General features: G+C 43.9%; 1 protein-coding gene across 4 annotated transcripts in view; it reads right to left on the minus strand.

Moving 5' to 3' along the window:
• Positions 1-23718, minus strand: part of Trim2 (tripartite motif containing 2) — a 144115-nt gene that overhangs the window by 9522 nt on the left and 110875 nt on the right. For all 4 annotated transcript variants that reach the window (XM_021195644.2, XM_021195646.2, XM_021195645.2 and 1 more), the window contains exons 4-8: positions 20658-20809; positions 19489-19669; positions 17891-18614; positions 5358-5461; positions 4663-4830 (exon numbers count right to left, since the gene is read on the minus strand). In XM_021195644.2, the coding sequence (XP_021051303.1) occupies positions 4663-4830; positions 5358-5461; positions 17891-18614; positions 19489-19669; positions 20658-20809 (1329 nt within the window). The remainder of the gene's footprint in view (positions 1-4662; positions 4831-5357; positions 5462-17890; positions 18615-19488; positions 19670-20657; positions 20810-23718) is intronic.

Here is a 23718-nt window from a genome sequence, read left to right on the forward strand (position 1 = left end):
AAAAACTTGAACAATCTTGGGTCTTGGTGTTCAGAAGAGACCTGGAACCAGCCCTATGTGGAGGCTGGAGTTCTGGGAAGAAAAGCTTGACACCAGACTCTGTAGCCTAGGAAGTGGAGGGTCAGTGGTAGCAAAAGGAACGCTTATTTTTTATTTTATACTTTTACACATATTTTTAAAGCCTATTTTTATTATCTTTTAAATTAAAAATTAACCCCCACTGATTACATTTCATATGTTCTCCTATAAAGCCCTCTCCTACCATGTTAGCACTGACTGATAGAAATCTGTGAGCTACAGATATACACTTTAATTTTTTAGTTATTTATTTTACTTTACGTGTATGAGTAATTTGCCTATGTATATGTCTGGGTATCATGTGTGTGCCTGGTGAACTTAGAGGTCGGAAGAAGGCATCGAATCTCCTGGAACTGGAATTACAGATGGTTGTGAGCTACCAACATGGGTGCTGGGTTGTCTATAAAATCAACAGAAGCTTCATCCACTGAACAATCTCTCCAGCCTCCTGCATATGTATTCTTCATTTCCTAATACAGCGATGGAGCTTTCTCCGAGTAGAACTTCTCTTCTCGTGTGAGTCTTTATTCTTCTAAGTCTACAAATGATGGAGATTCGGGTGTGATTGCCTTGAGCAGAGAGACGCAATTACATTGAAAGGGAAACATCTTGTCTTAGGCCAGGGAATCTCTCGTGCAAGTTTGATTCTGATGCTGCAAGAAGCCCACGGATCAAAGAGGCTCTAACATAATGGGATGTAAGGACATCGCTCACCTCTTTCAAGTCTGAAAGGAAGGTATCAAAAGAGATCAAAAGGAGAGCTGGCACTCTTCTCATTACCACCTAATACACTACTACTTAACGTTACAAACAACAGTAGTTACTCAGAATGACTCAACCAGATAATACCAAGTGGATAATTATCTAGAATGAAAACAGAAGCCAAAGGATTATCTTAGTTCTGCCATGGGATGCCAGCTAGGGCAGATCTACAAGCACAACTTAAAGCTGAAAAACAATATTGCTTTCTCCCCCCCCCTCAGCCCACTATTGTTTCCAGTTCAGATGCACTGAATTCTACAAAGTGAAATAAGAAGCCATGTATTTGGTCTCACCGTGTTATCCTGCTAACTTAGACTAGTAAGAAACATATTTCAGATAATGTTGGAGACAGTTAAACAAGAGCATTTAACTCAACAAATGGCTTTCCTGTTGAAGAGGGAAAAGTTGAGACATTTTAGAATACAGTGGCCATAAAGGTCACCATATTTGTGTTTCATATGTATATAATTTTTATTTTAATTTTTTTTCTGATGACAAAAGGCTCCCAGCTGGTCTGGAAGATATAAGCCATGAGCGAAGATGAAAGGGAAGACATAAAAGGAGGCAGGGGAGGATAACTACTCGACTACACACCAGATGTCTATTAAAAAAATGGTAGTAAAGATGCTACACTTCTGAGATGGTCAGGAGCAAGTATAAAGACCGTGTTGGACCTCCTATAAACTCTCGTTGCTGCTCTGGCTTCTCTCTTTCTGAGCTGATAGCGCTCCTGCGAACATGATGAACATGCCTAAGACCCTCCAGACATTCTGCAAGAAATGTGGGGAGCACCAACCCCACAAGGTGACACAGTACAAGAAGGGCAAGGATTCTTTGTATGCCCAGGGAAAGCGGCGTGATGACAGGAAACAGAGTGGCTATGGTGGGCAGACTAAGCCTATTATCCGAAAAAAAGGCTAAAACTACCAAGAAGATTGTGCTGAGACTGGAGTGCACTGAGCCCAACTGCAGATCTAAGAGGATGCTTCAGGGCTGGAGAGATGGCTCAGCAGTTAAGAGCACTGACTGCTCTTCCAGAGGACCTGAGTTCAATTACCAGAAACCACATGGTAGCTCACAACCATCTGTAATGGGATCCAATGCCCTCTTCTAGGGTGTCTGAAGACAACGACAGTGTACTCATATAAATAAAATGAATCTTAAAAAAAAAAAAAAAAGAGGATGCTGGCTATTAAAAGATGCAAGCATTTTGAATTGGAAGGCGACAAGAAGAGAAAGGGCCAAGTGATCCAGTTCTAAGCCGATTTTGTTATGAAGACAATACAGTCTTGACCATTCAACACCTTTGATTGCAGTTATTCTTTTGGGAGGGAATAAATTAAAAGCTTTCAGAAATTACCTGGAAAAAAAAAAGACCATGTTGGGGTAAAAACGAAGTCAGCCGCACTGTTGAGTTCACTTTCCCATTAAAAAAGCAAAACAGTAATCCTCTGATACTCAGTTGTGGCCTGCACACCCGGGCAAACTTCGCAGTACTAGAGTGCTCTCATATGCTCTTTTTACCTTAATGGGGTCTAACCAACATCTAGGCTAACAAGGTTCTTGCTGCAACAGGCAATATCCTTCTCCGTCCTCTGGGGGGCAGGAGTGCTCCAAAGTCTTTGCACTCCACAGTATCCACAGCATTGGTGACCAACAGAGCCCAATTTTAGGATTTCAGTTCTTCCAAGTATTTATTATGGGTATAGAACTATCAAGTCATGAGTGTAAAATATCTCAACCAGGGAGCCCTTCTCTCTCTCAGCTAGCAAACTCTTGCTCAATGTGCAAAAGCTGCTGTTGTATTTGCTCCCAAATGTACAGAGGGCTAATCATTTTTTGCCAGAGTCTAAGACAAGAATAAGCAGGTTGTCTCCAAGCTAGATTTCTTCTAGAGGATGGCAAACAGTTTTTCTCTGTGTTCCCACCAGAGTTGTCACGGCTGGGTGTTGGAAGATACAGAGCATGAGAGCTTCCTGAACCCATGACCGTTAGATGGAGCTCTCAGGTTCTAGAGGAACAAAAAGATGCACTATCACACTGTTAAAGGGGACAGCCTTTTATTTTCTTAGGTTGAAAAGGTATTGCCTCACATAAATCAAGGGCTCTAATCTGAGAGTAAAAAAAAAAAAAAATGTAACCCATCTCATAGATGCCATCTTGTAAATACCATGAGGTAGCCATGACAACCCAAAGCCTTCCAATGCCTTCAGTCAATGAGAAAGGTTCCAGAATGGATTAGGAAAACACACCCCAAACCCTCAGAGAAGGAAGTGATGTGGTGGCAACTAAACACCTTCATTCAACCATGAAGCCCAAGTCACAGCTGGTCACACAAACTTGATGTTTTGGAAAAGATTTCAAGAGGTATGGAAAAAAAACATTTCTTAGATGAGACTCATATAAAAATTCAGAAATAAATTTCATTTAATCTGTACTCAAATCCTGTGAGATAGATGTTTTTAAACGCCGAATTTTAAATACTCAGATTTTAAATACTCAGAGAAATGATGGGACCAAAGTTAGTAAAGACCAAAGTTAGTAAAGCCCAGAATTGGGATTCTAGGGGTTGATCTGAGTTAAAGTTCATGTTGTCAAACAAATTAGAAGCCTTCGGTAGGCTGCATGAGGGGTAGCATGAGCATAGTGCACACACTCTTCCGAAAGACCTTTGACCCCGTGCCTTGTAGGCCCTGTGAATAACAGTCCAAAGTGATCTGAGTGATGGTGACTCTTTGGTAAGACCTGACAGGAGATCCACTGGGCTCCACTCATCCCTGATGACTTGGGAAGAAGCAGAAGCTGTTACGGTTAGATCTTGAATCTACACAAAGTCCTAGATGCCAAAGGCCTAGTCCTCACTGCTGCTGTGAGGCCGCAGGGCCCCGTGGACGGACGAAAGGGAGGTCACGGGGGCACACCCCGAAGGAGGCTGAGGGACTCTCTTCACTTCCTGCCCGTTCTGCTTTCCTGAGCCATGGGCTCCGCAGTTCCCTCCACCCTGTGCTTCCCTTTGCCACAGGACCAAAGCACAAGGGCCCAGTGACTGTGGACTGAAGCCTTCAACGTTGTCTCCTGACAGGATCCTGGGGTATAGGTGAACTGACTTTGTCCCTATCTAACCGGCCTCCATTTTCTTTTCCTTCTTAGTTCTATGTGACATTTGTTAATGTTGCCTTTTCAGGTTATAGCAAATAATTTACAACTGACAGCTCTTGTGCCTCAGGCCTTTCCCTTAGTACTCCTGTGTATGTTTTAAATGTTGTAAATGTGCACTATAATGCTGTTTCTCCCAAGCTTTCCACCCCACCACAGGCCTGAGAAAGTAAAAAAACCTTGTGACAGTCTGCAAATTATTTTGGGAATAATAAATTGCCGCTTTATAACCCTTTGCAGGAGCAGTTTGTATTTAAGCTCAAATTAAGGCAATCAATATAGTTTCCTAATAAACGTGATTTTTTTGAGGCAAACAAGCTTTATGAAATAAATGACACTTAAATACACATGTATGTGTATGCATGTACGAGTGCATGCATATACATGTATATGTGTACCTGTGTGTATACATGTATGTGTGCATATGCATGTGTATGTTTACACATTGTTTATGTAACTATACATGTGTGCATGTGTGTAGGGTGAGAGAGAGCAAGTAAGTTTATAAAATTATCACAGCTACTCTTGTTTAATAAAACTGAAATTGATGACCCTATATGAAGAATTATAAAATAATGGCTTAGATTTAAGCCAAGAAAAATATAATTTAATGTCATATTTCTTGTTCTTTCTACTATTTGGTGGTCAAATGGTAGTCACTCTTACCTTAAACTTCCCATCATTGGAGAAAATGCTAACCCATTTGTTGTCATAATCTGCAATAATGATGTCCCCACTGGGGTGCACCGCTACCCCAGTGGGCCGCTGGAGCTGTCCGGGTGATCGTCCTCGGATGCCGAAACGACTTTTGAACTGTCCATCATTAGAAAAGATCTGTACAACAAATGTTCATCCATTAGAACCTGAACTAACACAGAAATCACTGGGGCGGGAAAGGCATTTGTGACATGCACTACAGATCAGAATCTGCCAATGCTGCTTAAGAAATCTCCACCAGCCGGGCAGTGGTGGCGCACGCCTTTAATCCCAGCACTTGGGAGGCAGAGGCAGGCCGATTTCTGAGTTCGAGGCCAGCCTGNTCTACAGAGTGAGTTCCAGGACAACCAGGGCTACACAGATAAACCCTGTCTCGAAAAACCAAAAAAAAACAAAAAACCAAAATACAAAAAAGGAAGAAAGAAAGAAAGAAAGAAAGAAAGAAAGAAAGAAAGAAAGAAAGAAAGAAAGAAAGAAAGAAAAAATCTCCCCCAACACACACACACACACACACATAATTAAGACAGGAGTCTACGTACTTATCTTGTTCCTTCCCCATACTATTATTTATCTTGAGTCTAAAGTAAAGAAATACACACCTATCTCCAGTCAACACAGTCAAAGGGACACATGTAGGGCTATACCTGCACACACTGGTTGTTACTATCCGCAATTAAGATCTTTCCACTCGTAGATGCTGCCACACCCTGCAGGTTTGTAAATTCTCCTTTGTTTCTTCCTTTGGTACCTAAGAGTAAATGAGAAAAGCATAGAAATTAGGTTATAGAGAATTAGATTAGCAAAAGCATTTTTCAAGCTTCTGTAAGTAGCATGAGAAAACACTGTCTTTTTTCTTTTCCACGGTAGGGATGGACTCATAGCTGTGTATATGCTCAGTAGGTGTTTTCTGAGATACAGCCACAGCCTTTGCATTGAGATATATATGGGGTTGGGGGAGGGTAGGGATGGTGGCTTCCCTTATGACTTAATCCATGAACTACTGGCCCTCTCTTTCAGACCAATAAAGTCTTTGCAAAAATCATTCTTAGGCAAATGTTAATTTTCTCTAATCAATCTGTAGCTGCATATGAACACAGTTAAAATATATTCAGCTTTCACAAGGAAATAATAAAAATATTCCAACTATTGAGCTACAAGAGAGGGGTGTATTTGAAAGCTTTGTCAAAATCTCACTCTTACACTGTAGCTCTTGGGGGAAGCCTGGGCATCTGACTTTCAGAGCACACAGGCACCCCGAAATCACAGATGTCATGAACCAGGGGCATGGTTCTCTCACGCTGGATCCACATCTGCATGCTCCAAGTAAGGCTCTGGACTTCTATATTCCTGATATCTCACCTGTGTCTGTGTGTGTGTGTGTGTGTGTGTGTGTGTGTGTGTGTGTGTGTACATGTATGTGTGTTGACAGGGTCTTGCTATGTGTGGTCCAACTGGCCTTAGGTTTGCTCTTGCTTTAGTCTCCATAGTGCTGGGCTTAAGATCAAACTTGACTCTGCACTCTGGACTCTGATTACAAGGAAAAAGGAGAGAGAGGGGGCAGAAAAGTAAAAGTGTTGCATCTGCATGTTAACCGCTATATCTTTATGCTCAAGATTTTGAATAACTTATTTCAGTAGGACTCTGAGTATTAATGGACAGAACCAGGTAAACTGTCTAAGCATGACCTAGAAAGAAGCTTAAAATGTATTTCCTAAAGAGAAAAATAAACTACAATTTAATTTATGCTAAAAGAGCAACGTAATAGTTTTTAGTCGACTCCGGATGTCGGGTGAAGGGAACAAATCAACAACAGAACTGCTGCGCTGGGTGGGTCCAGTTTGGATCCGATGCTTTCCACCAGATCACTGACCGTCATTGTTCCAAAGTCAGGGCCCTCTCAGGTTTACTTGTTCTTCTGTGTCTAATGTCTCCGAGCACGAGAGAGCAAAACCTCAGATCCCCAAAGGGAAAGTCCCACATCGTGAAGGAACTCCTATCTCATTCAATGTATCACTTGGTCCACAGGATCTTGGCAAGAGGCAAGAATGCAAAATGAGTGTGTGGATGCAAGGCATTGTGGTACCCAAATGGAGCCCAGCAGGGAAACTGCATGAGTCCAGGGATTCAAAGCTGGCCTGGACAACAATTGTGAGAGTCAGGCTCACAACAAATAAACAGACAAGTAAAATAAAGAAAAAGATAAAGAAGATGAGTTGATATCTGGTCATAGAGAAGAGAAAGGTGCTGTTGGCCCTTTAAAGAGGCATGCACTAATGTGGTTTGTTTGGGGTCTCTCCTGCTGATGTCTGAGTAACTGGACACAGGAAGAGCAAAGCTGAGGACCAGGAAAAGAAAGAATTCTACAAGGCTCATTTTTTTTTTAAAAAAGATTTATTTATTTATTATATGTAAGTACACTGTAGCTGTCTTCAGACACTCCAGAAGAGGGAGTCAGATCTTGTTACGGATGGTTATGAGCCACCATGTGGTTGCTGGGATTTGAACTCTGGACCTTCGGAAGAGCAGTCGGGTGCTCTTACCCACTGAGCCATCTCACCAGCCCTACAAGGCTCATTTTACAGTCATCTTTTTAAAGGTGGTAAGGCCAGTGCTTCAAAGAAAAATAAAAACTCAAACCCCTGACTTTTCAAAAATACACTTGTAATCCAGTCACACCAGAGAGTGAAGTAAAGAAGGGGAAATGGCTTGGGACAGATAGACCCTGTCCCAAGATAAATAAATAAAACTTAAAATTGATAAACAAAAGTATGACATTATCAGAAGGAGGTAGCAGGATCAACTTGAAAGCAGAGTCTTGCAGCTCATGGCTGAGATGTCTCAGCAGGACATCAGGTCAATCCCACCAGCCTGGCAACTGGGATTCAACCCCTGGAAGCACATAAAGGTGAAAGAGAGAACACACCCACGCACATACATATGCACACGTGCGCGTGCGCGTGCGCGCACACACACACACACACATTCATGTTTTCCTCTGACCTCCACACACGCAATAGCATGTGTCACTACACACACTAATAATAAATACTTTTTTTTTTTTTTTTTTTTTAAGGAGCAAGAGTCTTATAAAATCTGGGGTTGGAACAGAAACCAACGAAATGACCTTAAAGAGACTCCAGTGATGTAGATCTTGTTGGGTTTCAGACCCCAGGACAAAAAGCTAAGGAGCATATTTAGTGTACCAAAGTGGAGTTGGCCTCCAGGTTCCCCCAGCATCCCTCAGTCTCTGTTACAGTGCACACCCTATCCTCTGCCCTGAACTTTCCAGCCAAGGGGCTGGGCTTCCCCTCCCCCAGAAGCTCTTCCCTACGTAATCCAGACATTTAAGTCTCTCTTCTCTCTTCTGTCTCTCAGAGAGTGCTTTCTCTCTTTCTCTCCCCTCAACCCTGTGACTCCCTCCTCATGGCAACTATCCTGACTTCCTTCCTGGGACCAGTGGACCTGCCTGTGAGGGCTTCCCAATAAACCTGCCTTTACATACTGTAATCTGGCTCATTGCCCTGGCAGAGAAATAACTTATCAGATCCTTGCATCTGTGAAGCTGGCAGTGTCCCCATCGCCATGGGGTGGCTGGTGACAAACAGAAGAGGAAAGGCAGCTGAGAGACACCTGAGGAGAGCAGATGAACACGGATTTGCTGTCGTTCAGGGACAGGCGGGAACAGACACTGCCTGTGGACCTCCTTCATTTAACCTTTGGCTAAGGACAAAGGCCATTGTGTTTCTAGAAGACTCAACGCGTACCAGGAAACAGAAAAAAAAAAAATGATATTAGCGAAATGATTCCATTTGCTTTCTAGAACATACAGCTGGTTCTGGAAGAAAGAAAACAGAGGCGCCCAAAACACCAACATGTTTTTGTGCTGTCCAGAAATAAGGCCGATATTCTGAGCATCAGCAGAAATGGCAAAGAACTGCACTGGGGCAGGAAGACATTCAGTCAAACTCCATGTTAATCCGATCAGAATCCAGGGCAAGGGCAGGAAGCTCTTTACTTTTGCAAAGAGTGAGGGAGTTCTTGGAAGCTGCCAACACTGGGTCACCAGAGCAGTGGGACAAAGCTCACTGCTGAAAGAGGTTCTGCTGAGCATCTGGCCATCGAGGCGCCATCATCAGGCTCTGTCTGTTGACCCATTTGTAAATAAAACCTGAGGATGGGAGGACATCAGTCAGCCACACTGCCCGGTCTTAAAACAGGCTAGATAAAATAGGCATGGCTCAGCAAGTCCACTCAGCAGGTTAAAAAAAAAAAAGCCTTTATCATTCAAGTACTTGCAAGCTTCAGTTCCTGTCCCAAATCCCCCATAGAGGAAAGAGAACTGTCTCCCAGAGTTGTCCTCTAACATTCACATGGACGCCTGCACTCACACAGACACAGACACAGACACACACACACACACACACACACACACACACACACACACACACACAACCCAGACACACACCACCAAAGACAACAAGTTGCCAATTAAATGTCGTAAGAGTGAAATCTCCCTCTCCACCTCCCTCCACCTCCTCTTCCACCCCTCTCTCTCTATTCAAGAGCTAAAGAGCACACGTCCCCTTGTGCACGCCTGCCCTGTACCAGGCCCTCATCCTTAGGAGCACCTTTTGTCTTGTCAGAGATTCCCACTGTTTCTTTCTCCTGAACCCCGTTTGCATCAGTTTATCTTGAAAGACAATTGATGCTAATGACTTTTTACTGGCAACTGAAATAGATGCTGTGCAACACTGCATGACAACGTGGATAGAAAGCTCAAGTGTTTGTAAGGCAGCTTATCATGAAAATGAAGTAGGAATCATAGAAGTGAGAAGTTATTTGGGCCCAAGCTTTACCTTCCCAGCTCCTTGGGAAATCTATTTGATCTACAGACAATTCTCTCCGGTCTCTGTAGTGTTCTAAGTGAATGGTGAGGCTGGTGATGTACCTCCGCCTTAGAGCACTTTCCTAGCTTGTCCAAGACCTTGGGTTCAATCCTTAGCTACATAAGCTTGTATACACACACGTGCAAGCATATATATGTACACAGAACATTGAAAAGTTGTAATGAAGACAAAGTCTTACATAACACTTATAAGTAAAACGATACATATATTAACAGCACTTATCAAATCACTTCCTATTTTCATCTAAAAGATTCATTTCACAATTACTTGTGTTGGCTACTAACTGATCGACAGAATTTAAGGGAGCTATAAGTAATTTAGTAATAATTTCTTAAGGTAATTAAACTCTTAGAGTGGTAGTGGCTGTACAGTCACTTAATCCCAGCACTCAGAAGACCCAGGCAGGCAGATCTCTGAGTTGGAGGCCAGCCTGGTCTACAGAGGGAGTTCCAGGATAGTAAGGCCTACGCAGAGTAACTCTTGTCTTGAAAAGCAAAAAAAGAAAGAAAAAAAAAAGAAAAAGAAAAAACAGAAAAAGAAAACAGAAAAAGGAAGGAAGGAAGGAAGGAAGGAAGGAAGGAAGGAAGGAAGGAAGGAAGGAGGGAAGAAAGAAAGAAAGAAAGAAAGAAAGAAAGAAAGAAAGAAAGAAAGAAAGAAAATTACACTATTTTTTTCTCAGATGGTAAACTAGCCTATGAATCACAAGAGGAATTTTCAAACCCACAGTTTCTGAACCCTACTCCCCATGATCACTTCCAAATGTCCAGGAGGTGAACCCCTAAACTGAATCCAGAAGATCAACAATGTATATATCTGCCCTACCCAACTTAGTATCCAGGGAGCTTTGAGTGAAAGAATCTACCCAGATGTTGCTGAGGCAAGCACATCTCTAGTGCAGGATGATGAGCCGGGCAGGTGATTAATGAGCACTTGGTAAGCGAGTACACGTGTGAGTTAGTAATGACTGGCGGTAAATTCTAACTCCCGTTGCATCGTGAGAAAGTGAAATGTTCAGCAATATGAGAAGCATTTTCTTATAAATGCTCTCTCATGAGCCATCAGGATAAATATCATTATTTCCATTGTGCAGATGAGGAGACTCAAGCTAGTCACATCAGAGACAGAAGAAAGAACAAAACTGCATTTTTTTCAATACATACACACTTTTTTTTTTTGCCAGTTCCAGTAGTATACTCCTTAATCACAGCACTCAAGAGGCAGAGGCAGACACATGTGTCGCATCTTTGAGTTCCAGGCCAGACTGGTCTACAGTAAGTTTAAGGACTGTCAGGGCAGGCTGGAGAGATGACTCAGTGGTTAAGATCACCGACTGCTCTTCTAGAGGTCCTGAGTTCAATTCTCAGCAACCACATGGTGGCTCACAACCATCTGTAATGGGATCCAATGCCTTCATCTGGTGTGTCTGAAAATAGCTACAGTGTACTCATATACATAAAATAAAAGCTTTTTTTTAAAAAAAGGACCTTCAGGGCTACACAATGCAACCCTGCCTAAAAATAATAGTAGTCATCATCATCATCATCATCATCATCATCATCATCATCATCTTCATAAGCCTTCAATCACCCTAAGAAGAGTCACCCTGTCAACTGACAAGCAGCCCTAGTGTGGTCATTCACCCGCCATACATACTCACAGGGCTCCCAAGCCCTCTTTTTGATGTCTCTGCTCCCATTGCCCTCGTGGACCAAATCGGCCGATGATCCACAAGAGCAGGGAGACCCACACACATGTGCAAAAGCCACGGAGGCCAAGAGAGGCCCCTGAAGCCGAGAATTACAAGCAGTTCTGAGCCATTCTATATGGGTACTGGGAACTGAACTCCAGTCCTCTGCAACAGCTGCCATCTCTCCAGCTCCATGATGTTTTAGACTTTAACTTGACAGTATTCTTTGGGCTCACTTGGATCACATTGCCTCTTAAAATACTTGAAGACCACTCCTGCCCACCACACTAACTTTAACTGCTTAACTGTATCCCTACCTACAACATAAGCTCCCTGCATGAGTAACATTTGTAACATCTGTAACATCCGTCCTGTTCCCTTGCCCCACTTTATGGTACAGAGCTCAAGTTGGGAGGTAGAATGTCACCCAAAGGCTTGGTCCCCAGCCTACAGCAGTTCTAGGGGTGTTTGTACCTTTAAGATATAGGGAGTTGTACTGGCTAGTTTTGTGTGTCAACTTGACACATGCTAGAGTTATCACAGAGAAAGGAGCCTCCTCCATGAGATCCAACTGTAAGGCATTTTCTCAATTAGTGATCAAGGATGGGAGGACCCACTATGGATGTTGCCATCCCTTGGCTGATAGTCCTGGGTTTTATGATAAAGCAGGCTGAGCAATCCAGGGGAAGCAATCTAGTAAGCAGCAACCCCTCCATGGCCTCTGCATCCGCTCTTGCCTCCAAGTGCCTGCCCTGTGTGAGTTCCTGTCCTGACTTCCTTTAGTGATGAACAGCAATGTGGAAGTGTAAGCTGAGTAAACCCTTTCCTCCCCAACTTGCTTCTTGGTCATGATGTTTTGTACAGGAATACAAACCCTCACTAAGAAAGGTATCATGGAAGGAAATTAATTCATTAGTGGCACTAAATTAATTCATTTAGTCCCCAAAGATATGGGGACTTCAGCCCTACTCTTCCTGACTTTGCTTCCTAACTCACCATGAAGTAAGATGGTCACTTCATGTCCTCCACAACACAAGCTGCTGCCACACCACCGGCCCCAAAGTAATGGAACCAACCAACCATTTACTGGAGTCTCCAAAACAGTGAGCCAAAATAAATCTTTTCTCTTTTTAGTTAATATCTCAAGGGTTTGTTTGTTTGTTTTTTTAAATAGGAAGAGAAATCTGATTAGCACATGCAGTACAGTGCCTAGTACTTAATACTACAGCAACCATAAACTGTATCTACTTCCACTTGAAATGAAGGGAGAGTTCCCAAGGTTAAGATTCTCAGGGACTCATTCAACATGACCTCCCTCATCTCAGACTTTAAGGAAAAAGGTAATTTACAGAGGTGAGGCAGGAGTGGGACATGAAATAATATAGTTTGTTTCTATGAACTTTTGAGCACATGCTAAATGAAGTCTATTGTATGGTACTGTATTATATTGTATTGATTGTATTCTATTCTATGTATTCTATTCTATTCTATTCTATTCTATTCTATTCTATTCTATTCTATTCTATTCTATTCTATCCTATCCTATCCCATCCCATCCCATCCCATCCCATCCCATCCCATCCCATCCCGTCCCATCCCGTCCTATCCACATTTTCTCTTCTACATGCTGGTGGATCAATCCCAGAGTCTGAAGAGTATTCTGAGCTAGGCTGCCTCTCCAGACGCACACAACCATTCAAAACGACATACTCTAGAGCACAGATGAGTACTTCATCCAATTTCCTACTAACTCATTAAAGTATGGGGAATAGATTACATACTTTGAAACAATTCAACTGTGATTCTTTCCCTCCCTCCCTCATCCTACCCTTCCCCTTTGATCAGTGATGCTCTCCATTGCTGACTAAACCAACACATAACTCCTAGTCAGCAAACCCAGAAAGGAATTTCTGCATGACCAGGAACTGTCACCAGTAAGAGTTCTGAATTACTTCTCTCAATTCATTCAGAATGATTTTCTAATGCAGTATTTAAGAGACACTATAATTGACTTGCAGTGGGCATTCAATTAAGTTCTCAGGCATGGGAGATACTACACCATCAACTTTGGAAAACCACAGAAGTTAAGGGGTGTTTAAAAGTCATAGCTTTCAGTTCTTTAAGTCTGTATTCCTTCCGTGGTAAGGATAATTACGTGTTGCCCTGCTGGCATGGTTTTAGGGGTAGGGTTGCTTGGGAGAGGGAGCTCTGATCTGTGGTATTGACTCATTTCCAAAGTTTAAATAATTCTTCGTGTTTTCAAGTTAACATCGTGGCGCCATTGGTAGCTGCCTCCAGCACACACACACACACACACACACACACACACACACATATATATATATATATATATATATATATATATATATATATATATCAACAGGTATATTATCAGCAGAATAATCAGAATTGTATTATATCTACTACAGATCTTCAGTAAGATGACACACAGCACAGTGCCTGACTCAGAAAATGTCCACACCCTCCTCCTGATTCCAATAATTATCTAGAATTCCTTTAATTTGTGTGTGTGTGTGTGTGTGTGTGTGTGTGTGGTTGTTTTTATTTGTTTGTTTGTTTGTTTTTTGGGGGGGAGAGGTGCAGGGTTCAATGCATTGTCTCACCATGTAACCACCACACCCAGTTTTAACTTTTAGCATGCACCTTTAAATGTTATCGTTTGAATCATTTGTACATTGAAATTTTAACATTTCCTTGAGGCTCTGGATTAAACTAATGTTCCAGGGATTAAACAGGCCATCAGAAAGGGGGAATACAGGCCTTTACCCACTGAGCCACCTCACTGGCCCAAAAGAGGATATTTAAATTCTGTAGCTCATGCCTTGATGCTGCACCAACGAAGTTCTGAGTACAGCTGGGGATGGCAAATGATACCATGGCATCACTTTTGACCTGAAGGGATTTATAGACTTATTGGGTGGTGAGACCATAGCATAAATAACAATAGTAATCGCTGTGGATTCAGGCTTGGGGGTGGTCAAGTGTGAGGATGCAGAGGGTGTTTGAACAGCAGTGGGCTCCCACCTGGATGTGTCCAATCACATCACTTTTTATTCCTCGGCCCTTGACTCAGTCAGCATGACATGTGCATGACATGAAGCCGTCAGTCCTATTCTCTCGCTTCACCTCTCCTTTGCTCTCTGATCCCTCTGCCTGCTAACTGCATCTGCTGACTCGAGGAAGCTCTGTTAACCTCCTTATCACTGTAGCTTTCCATCACTCACCTTCAGTAGTTGACCAAGTTGCTCATCTGTCTGCTACACAAGACTGTGAGCTCCTCCAGGCAGGAGGTCATATCTCTGTCGTCTCTATAATATATCCATTATCTAGCATATGCCTGTCGGGGTCAGGTGCTCTAAAAACACTTTTTAAGCTTCATTACTGCGTCATGAGGGCTGACTTTTACTAGAGTCTGGATTAGGACATGAAGTTAAAGAATTAAGATGACAACAACAACAAAAGTCTTAGGGATCTTTTTAACCAATAGTGTAAAAGGTCTGAACAATGAACAGCATGAAACATTTATGTAAGAACTTAAGAAGCCATTAATAAGTGGGAAAGTATTCTGCGTTCACAGATTGGAAGAATACATATTGGAAAGATGTCTATACTACTTAAAGTAATCTACAAATTCAATGCAATGCCCACCAAAATCCCAATGACATTTTTTTCAAAGAAATAGAAAAGGCAATGCTAAAATCCATGTGTAACCACAGAAACCTCCAAAAAAAGCTAAAGCAATTCTGAGGGAAAATAGCAAAGCTAGAGACATTATATTCTCTGATTTCAACATCTACTTCAAAGGTATTCCTGACAAAAACAGAATAGTATTAGCATAAAAAGGACACACACACACACACACACACACACACACACACACGGATTAAAAGGCCCAGAGGGCATGCTGGCACCTATAATTCCAGCATTTGGCAGTCCAAGGCAGGGAATATAGAAATTAAGGGGAGCCCGGGTTACAAAGTGTCAATAGTGAGATTGTCTCAGAAACAGGCAAAAACTCAACAGACCATAAAAAGAATAAGAATGTCCACAAATAAAGTTTATGGTTAATTGATCCGTGACAAAGGGGAGACATGGGGACAGGAGAGTCTCTTCAATAAATGGTGTTGGGAAATCCAGATGTCGACATGCAGATTACTAGAGACTGACCTCATATCAAAGATAAAGGGCAACCCACATTGGATTAAAGCCTAGGACCTGAAGCTGCAAACCCTGCAGGAGGAAGCCAGGGAGAGGAGCTCATCACACTGGTGTGAGCAGTGGAGCTCATCACACTGGTGTGAGCAACAGCTTTAGGTCTGAGCCTAACAGCACCCGCTTCAAAGCCAAACAGAAGGGAAGAAAATCCATGCCAGCCATGCATCTACTAAAGCATTGATAGCCAAGATGCATAAGGACCTAAAATAATTTCATAAACTTTGTTTGTTTGTTTCCTTCTTTCTTTCTTTCTTTTTTTGTTTTCTATCAGTCTCTTCACTCTGGTGATAGTTTTGTTTATTGAACAGAAATTTCTTAGCTTAATGTTTTTGCTTTTGTTGCCAAGTTGTGGTACTCATAAAAAAGAAATTAAGAAAAATCATTTTTTTTCTTTTGTAACCTTTTCTCTTTTCTTTTGTAACCTTGAGCTTGAAATCCTTCTGCCTCAGATCTCAAATGTTGGAATTATATTGGTACACCAGTATGTCTGGGGTCAGGGCTCCAACCAGTCAATGGTGAGAAGACAACCTGGGGCCAGTGAGGTGCACAGCAGGTAAAGACTGACTAAACAGACTTAGTGGTCTGTTCGATGGTCAGAACTCTTATAGAGAAAGGAGAGAGCCAACCCTGAAGTTGTCCTCTGACCCCCTCATGCATGCTGAGGCACTTGTACCCTAATAATAATAATAATAATAATAATAATAATAATAATAATAATGTGATTTAAACATGGACAAATGATCTAAACAGACATTTCTTAAAAGATATACAGGTGGCCAGTTAGTATATAAAAGAGGTCAACATTACTAACTACCAGGAGAATGCAAATTCAAACCAACCAACCATCAAAAAGACAAGGTAAATGTTGATGGGGATGTGGATAAAGGGAGCCTTGTCATTGCTGAGGCGAAGGTCCACTGGTAGCCATTATGTAAACAGTACAAAGGCTCCTCACACAATTAAAAATGGTACTAACATATAGTTCATGACTACTACTAGGATTCCCCCAAAAGAAATGAAATTGATTCTCGGGACCCTATCACTGTGACATGGAAGAATCTAAAGGAAAACTTTGCATTTTACAGACATGGAAGCTGAGGCTGAAGGAAGCAGAAAGCTAGGCCCAAGGCTTAAGTGGAAGAACTGGAGCAGCAAGATCCAGTCCTGTGTCTGTCCTAGCTTGTCCCCTGGAACCATAGTACACAGGTGACCAAGAAAGGCATGCTCTGAATGGACAAGTTACATGTCGTCATTCCACAGTCTTTACCAGGATTCAGCCTTGAGAACTAACAGGGCAACTCAGCTCACGATGTTCCAAGGAGCCCGAGTGGCCCAGGGCAGTCCAAGGAGAATAGATGGTGAGAGAAAATGACCAGCATGGTCTCCTACTCCTTTCGTCCCTCCCGGAGCGCACATGCAGATCTGCAGATTCCCAGTTTCTGAAGTTCTGTGGTAGAAAAGTCTATTTCCTTTCTAGGTGTGTCAGTTAACAAACTGTGCAGCACTCTCAGGCTCAGTGATGTAGACACAGGAGGGAGCAGGGGAGGCAGACTGCGGGTCCTTTTTGAAACAAAATGCAAGCTTTGCCTTTCCTTAAGAATGGCCGAACACCCTTTTTTGGTTTACTTTTAGGTAGCTTCCTCTTGGAAGCAAGCAGTGAAAACAAACATAGGTAAAAAGCGCCATGTAATAAATCAGAGGGAGGGGCAACCACATTCCCATCTTTGAGCCCAGGCTACACCTCTGAGCTTCATCCCCAGCCCCGCCCAAACCCATTTCCTTCTCCACCCTGAGGTAGCACTGTTTTCCAGCTCCGCACAACTGGCTGGCCACACAGCTTGCCTTGTGGACTGACCCCCACGGATCTCCCACTCCTTGCTGGAGTGGAGGCAGAGAGGTATTTGAATTCCGCTTGTGGGACTGCCATCGCCCAAGCCCACAGATTTCAGAGAAATACAAGAATTTGCCAGAGGCAAGGCTCTCTGCATTTGGGTTAGTCAGGAGTCCTCCAAAGACACTCCCACCAAAGTGAGAATCTTCCTGAATTTCCAGGTTATACTTTAAAAAAAAAAAAAAAAAAATCGTTGTATTGTTGGTTCCCCCACCACCACGCCCCCTTCTTGTTTACAGCTTCTCACTGGCTGCATTTATCAGGAAAAGGGGGGAGGGGGAGGAGGAAAGAAAGGAGGAAACGGAAGAAGAAACATTTGGGAAAAGCCTACAGAAACTAGCCCAACAAAGCAATCAGAAGCTCCCCCCTGCTCGGAAATGCAGGATTCCAATCGGCAGGAGCGCTTGCCAGGTGGCCCCTTAGCCACTGAGTCCGGGGACAGAGCCCACTCCTTACCGACTCGGAAGATCAGGTCGTCCTCGATGGGGTTCTCTTTTCGCTTGCCGGTGCTGTACATGCTGGCGGGTCTCTTCACGGCCTTCTGCTTGACGTGCCCGCTCCCGGGGGACTTGACTCGTCGCTTCACGCCCTCGGTGGTGGGGGACACGTCGGCAGAGCGGATGACCTTGAGCTTAAACGGGCTGCCTCGGATGTGCTGGTCGTAGAGCCTGAGGGACAGGGTGAAGTCCCCCTCCTTCTGCACAGTATACAGGAACTCGTAGGTGCCGTTCTTGTTGTCCAGGATCTCTCCGTCCGCCACGCTGCCGTCCGGGGTGCTGAGCTCAGCGGTGAGGTATGCGTTGCCTGTCTTGCACAGCTCTCCGTCTTTGTCCTTGGTGGTTATAGTAACGGACATGGGCTGCCCGATGATGGTCTGCCGCAGCCCCTCGCCCGTGGCCACCGTCTCAGAGGCGACCGCGTTAGTGGTGAGGATGGTCCCCAGGTTGTGGATAGACTTCTTCAGTCCCTCGGTTTCCACGATAAAATCCAGCTGGTCGTTCTCGCGCGGGTGCAGTGGGAAGTCCTGGTCCGCCAGTTCGTTCAGCTTCTCGCTCATCTGCTTCTTCACCAGCAACACCTCCGTCTCCGTGCCATGGTTGAGGGCCTGCGCCGTGAAGTTGCTGCAGCTCTTAATGCTTTCCTGACCTTGGAGCAGGGTATCCAGCTGCGACTGCAGCACCTGCCGGGGATACAGGCAGTGAGCGCTTCCTACAGGACACTGTGCAGCCTGCAGGACACTTGGCCAGGAGCTGGGACAGAGCGCTCCGCCCAAAAGAACCAACCTCTACGCCCGCCCACTCAGGTGGCTCGGAACCATCTGCATTCCATTTAACCCAGTGAACCCATGCAGAACGCCAAGTTGCATTTCCAGTACCAGCTGGAGACTTCCTTTCCGCCTCACCCTGCCTCTCACCCACACGTGCATTTCTTAGGTCATCTGTTTACATGGGGCAGAGAGAAGAAAGGACGCCACCAACAGCAAACAAATTGTCTGCTTGATGTGAATTAGTCATTACCCAGTGGCTTTTCCCTAGCGTTCAGAGCTGCCGGTCACCACCTCAGGGAACAAAACCCAACCATTTGAGAAGTCTCTACACCTGAATACCCAAAGCTCTCCACCCTGGATTGGCGAACAGACTTGCAGAGCCAAACAAAGGCGGCAGTCAGGTTCGCTTTGAAGTTGAGGAACAGGTTGGTGTGGGTGAGAGAGAGAGAGCAGTGAAGAGGCTCCTCCACCTTATAATTAAGGAAGGAAAACATTCCAGGCGACCTTAAACCCTGAAAACATTACTATATGCAACCTCTCCTTAGGGAGAACTATAAGTTGCGACAGAAAGAAGTTCACAGAATCCCAGTTTTGTTGAAAGAAAAAAAAGGGGTAATTTTTCTACTAAATGTAAAGGGCAGTTCACTGTTGGTCCCCAGGAAGTACCTGCCGCCACCGCCACTGTTAGAACTCGGTAAGCAGGTGCTGGGAGAGTAGAACCCTCCCACCCCTCCCCCCACCCCCGCCAGCTCTCTTACAGGAAGCCTGCGGGACTGCAGATCCTTACTTTGTGTTTGAGGCCATAGTTGACCTCCAGCTCCATGAGCAGCACGCTCTTGCGAACATTTAAAGTCTTCTGCAGCTCATCAAAAGTGGAGTGGATGTCGTCCACAATGCTGGCCTTTTGGTTGGTTAACTGATGGATGATTTCTGAGATGAACTGAAGAGCAGAATCTATTTCTGGGAGTCTGAGAGACAGGAGACAGGAGAGTTGTTAGCGATCATTATTTAACTTCTCTACCTAGGAATACTCCAAAGCCTGTCTACACCTTCAGTTTCTCTAAACGCAAACGCTTTTTTTTTTTTTTTTTTATGCTGCTTGCATCACCTTTAAAAGGCAACAGGAAAGAACAAGTGAGTCCTTCAGGGTCACTCTATTTCAATCTCCCTTCAACCATCTGGATTAACTATTGATGGTGCAAAGGTCTTGGCGGAATGGTTATGGCCAGATAGTCCTTGTAGCAGAAGATGCCCTGTGCATATAAGTTCCCTCTACTCCACATCTATAGCATATTCCTATACCACTGCTAAGACACCTAAAATGGGTTTAGGTATCACCAAATGTGTGTGTGTGTGTGTGTGTGTGTGTGTGTCCATACAGAATTGCCTGTGGTAGAGAACTGCTATATTTTAAGTGTCTACCTATATCTTCTTTTTTCCTTCCAACCACATAAGTTTTGTAGGACTCAGAGTATCTGGAGAACTCTTGTAAGTTTCCAAGTTCCTTCAGGTAACATTGAACAACTATGCTTTTCTCACTAGGACTGTTGACAGTAGGACTACTGGCTCTTTTGTTTTACAGCAGGTTGTCAACCTCCTTTTTGGTTTCTCTCATACAGGACATGGCTACTATATTCATTTGTGTCCATGCCAAAAGGGGAAAAAACAAAAAACAACCCTCGAGACGAACAGAGGAGAAAATTTGAGCATCTACTGCTCAGCACCATTGTGCAGGGCTCAGGCTGAGAGGAGCTGTCCCAGCTACCACCACAGGCAGAGAATATGTCAGCAGCTCTAAGGAAGATCCCAGCTCTGGTTTCGGGCAGGAATTTCTGGGATCACATGATCAAGAAGAACATAGTTATGCATACAGGCTAGCATGACCCTCCCATCTCAGAGACACTGAATGTCAAGCCAGGTTTCACATGGGATGGGGAGTCTGGAGAGGCATGGCACCTTTTGTTGACTGCGTCCAGCTGGACCTGGAGAGAGGCCTTGTGCTGCTCCACCACATCCTTCAGGGGGACTGTGGGGTGCTCCGCGTGCTCTCCCTCCGTGCACTCCCGACACATGGCGGTCTCACAGGACTGGCAGTAAAATTCCATCACCTGTGGGTAACACAGAGAGCTTACCCTGCAGGAAGCATATACGCATTCTCCCATCACACCCAGTCACTAAAGCTGCTGGGGTTCCAGTGCCCAAAGGTTGATATGACAGGCCTCTAACGGGTGCATGCGACACCAAAGTCACTGCTATGGCTCTCAAACACTTTGGTCTCAGAACCTCTCTAAGCTCTTTAAAAAGTACTGAAGACTTCAAAAGAGCTTCTGATCCAGGCAAGGTGGGGGAAGTCATTAGTCCCAGCAGTCAGGAGGCAAAGGAAGATGGAGGTTCCAGGCCGACCCAGTCTACATAGCAAGTTTCAAGGCAGTCACAGCTACACAGTGAGACCCTGTCTCCAAAGAAAAAGTACTTTTGCATATGTGGATGTTTTCCATAGATATTTGTCATATTAAAAATGAAACAAAATGTTATTAATGTAATGAAATGAAAGTAATCATGAAGCCACTTAAATACGAACGGTGAGTAGCATGATTTGTTACTTAAGATGAAAATGTTGGAACTTGGCATTGCTCTGCATCTCTACAGCATTCTGCTGGACAGGAGGCGGCTGGATTCTCCTCTCTGCTTCTGCATCCATTCTGTCATGATAGAACGTATCAGACAGACCCTGGAAAGCTCCACTGTATACACTTGGGAGAGTGGAAACGACAACCGCCGCCTTTCTATTGTGCTATGACTGCAGTATTCACCTTGTGGATCCTCCGAGGGGTCTGCGGACACGGGGGTGGGGGGTGGGGTGGGGAGGGGTGGGGGGGGAGGGGGCTCTCCTGAACTTCATTTAAAGCTGCCACTGCTTGAACAGAGATGCACTCCGCAGTTTTCATCCTAGCTCCATCTCACATTTACCTGAATGGCCATAGGCCAATGACCTAATTCTACTGAGTCTCAACTTCCACCTCTGTCCAGCAGAGGTAGATGATAGCATCCATGACAGTAACAGGCTCCACTGCTATGGCTCTCAAACACTTTGGTTGGTAACTGCTGTGGTGATGACATCATCTGGTTGTCCTTAACATGAAATTTAGCCACTTTTCTTAATGGACACTTAGTAACAATGTAACACAAAGCCTGTTTTGAATTCTCACACGACTTTTGAGGGAGAGCTTTATGTGGTGTTTTCAGTCATGCACATACCAAAAAAGGGCGTGTATCCTGACCCAGTCTAACGGATGATGGGTTTTTCATGGTGCCACTGAAACCAACAAGGTCCTGGCCACAGGGACTCAGCCTACGCAGAGTACCTCTGACAGGTACTCAACACTGTGGGGTCTGGGGTTGTGGAATCACAGGATGTCCTTACTTATGGTATCTTATGTCCTTACTTATCTAGAGGTTCATGTCCTGGCAACCCAAAGGACTCCTTCCTTATTCCTCTCACTATTGCGACAGTATTTTCTGGAGCAGATTGTATTTTGGAAACAAATCTTTCTGAGTGAACCAAGTTCAGATAAAAGTCCTTCAAAATACTTCCACGCTAATCTTAGACTTCATGCACCATTGCACTTTGATGCAGAAACATAGTAAATTACAGGAATATGTATTTCGTTTTAATTTTTTGTCATATGAAATGACCTTTGAGGACAACACCTGGGCCATAAATTGGAAACGCCACCCTTGTTTTTTGGAGATTGGGATCAATTCATTTTTAAAATTTTGTCACATAGGAAGATCTGTTAGGCTTGGACCATAAATTGGAAATTTCCTTTCTTTCTCTCCCCTCCTTTTTTTGGGAGCAAGGATGGGGCTCAAACCCAGGGCTTTGTGTATGGTAGGCAGATGCTGAACCACTGAGTATCACTGTAGCCCAAAGTTTTCTCCATCCATCTCCTGTTCAAAATATCTCCTCCTGCTCTATTAAATTGTATGTTAATAACAAACTCAAATGGAAATTTGAACCTCCCAAGGGAAGACTGAATGCTTGCTTTTTACTTTAAAATACATGTGATTCAGTCCAGTTCAATGTCCACCATGCAGAAACTACTAGATAAAGTGTGAGCTAAGGATCCTCTCAGTCGATCTTCCTTTCTCTGGTTGGAGCTGCACTTCGGATTGTTCACAGCACTTGAACATATATATTCCTTGCTTCCACCACTCAGGAAACAGGGGGACCTAAAACTAATGTAATGTCCTGCTAAATTTCCTACCATAAGGTTTCTAGAAATTACTTTTGGAAATGCAAATATTAGGTGACAATATATGAGCCGTGTATCACAAATGTTTTATTTATTAAAAAAAAAACAGTAATTTAAAAGGATCCTTGTCTTTCAAAAGGCTGGTGAAAGGAATTATTCAAAAATTTCCAATAAATTTTGAAAACTTTAAAAAAAAAAATGTCCTCCCTAAGATCCATGGAACCTGATTCTGAAAGGGCTGAAGATCCTCCCAGCAGTCCTTGGGGCGCCATCCTGTGAGGGCTGAGGCTCTCTTCATTTCTTGCCTGCAGCAGGTGGTTCATAGTACCAGCCCTTTTTATTTATGGATCATATATAACAAATATTTCACCTTCATAATAAATACTCAGGAAATCCCACCGGTGCAGGAAATCACCGTGTGGAGGAGTCAGGAATGGAATGCGAAGGCTTCCTCCCTCCCTCAGGTTCTGCAGGGTGTGGGGACTAACATGAGTATCTGGGCTGGAGAGTGTGACACACTAACAGTGCTCGACCCACCCACTGGCACATTTCCACTGTCAACCGAGGCTGCCTCCGTGGAGAATGGGTTAGGCAAGGCCACGCTTAGTTAGAAGTCTGAGTCTGTGCTGTCTGACGTCAGAGATCTCAAACACTGTGTCATCTCAGTGGCACTTGCTGGTCTGAGTTCAATTGCCCTCCGCAGTCTGAGGAGTGAGATGATGTGGGGAGAAAGTTATCTGAAGAGAAAAGCCTGAAGTAAG

This window comes from Mus pahari, chromosome 4, assembly GCF_900095145.1.
Source record: "Mus pahari chromosome 4, PAHARI_EIJ_v1.1, whole genome shotgun sequence".
In the NCBI taxonomy this organism is placed as follows: domain Eukaryota; kingdom Metazoa; phylum Chordata; class Mammalia; order Rodentia; family Muridae; genus Mus; species Mus pahari.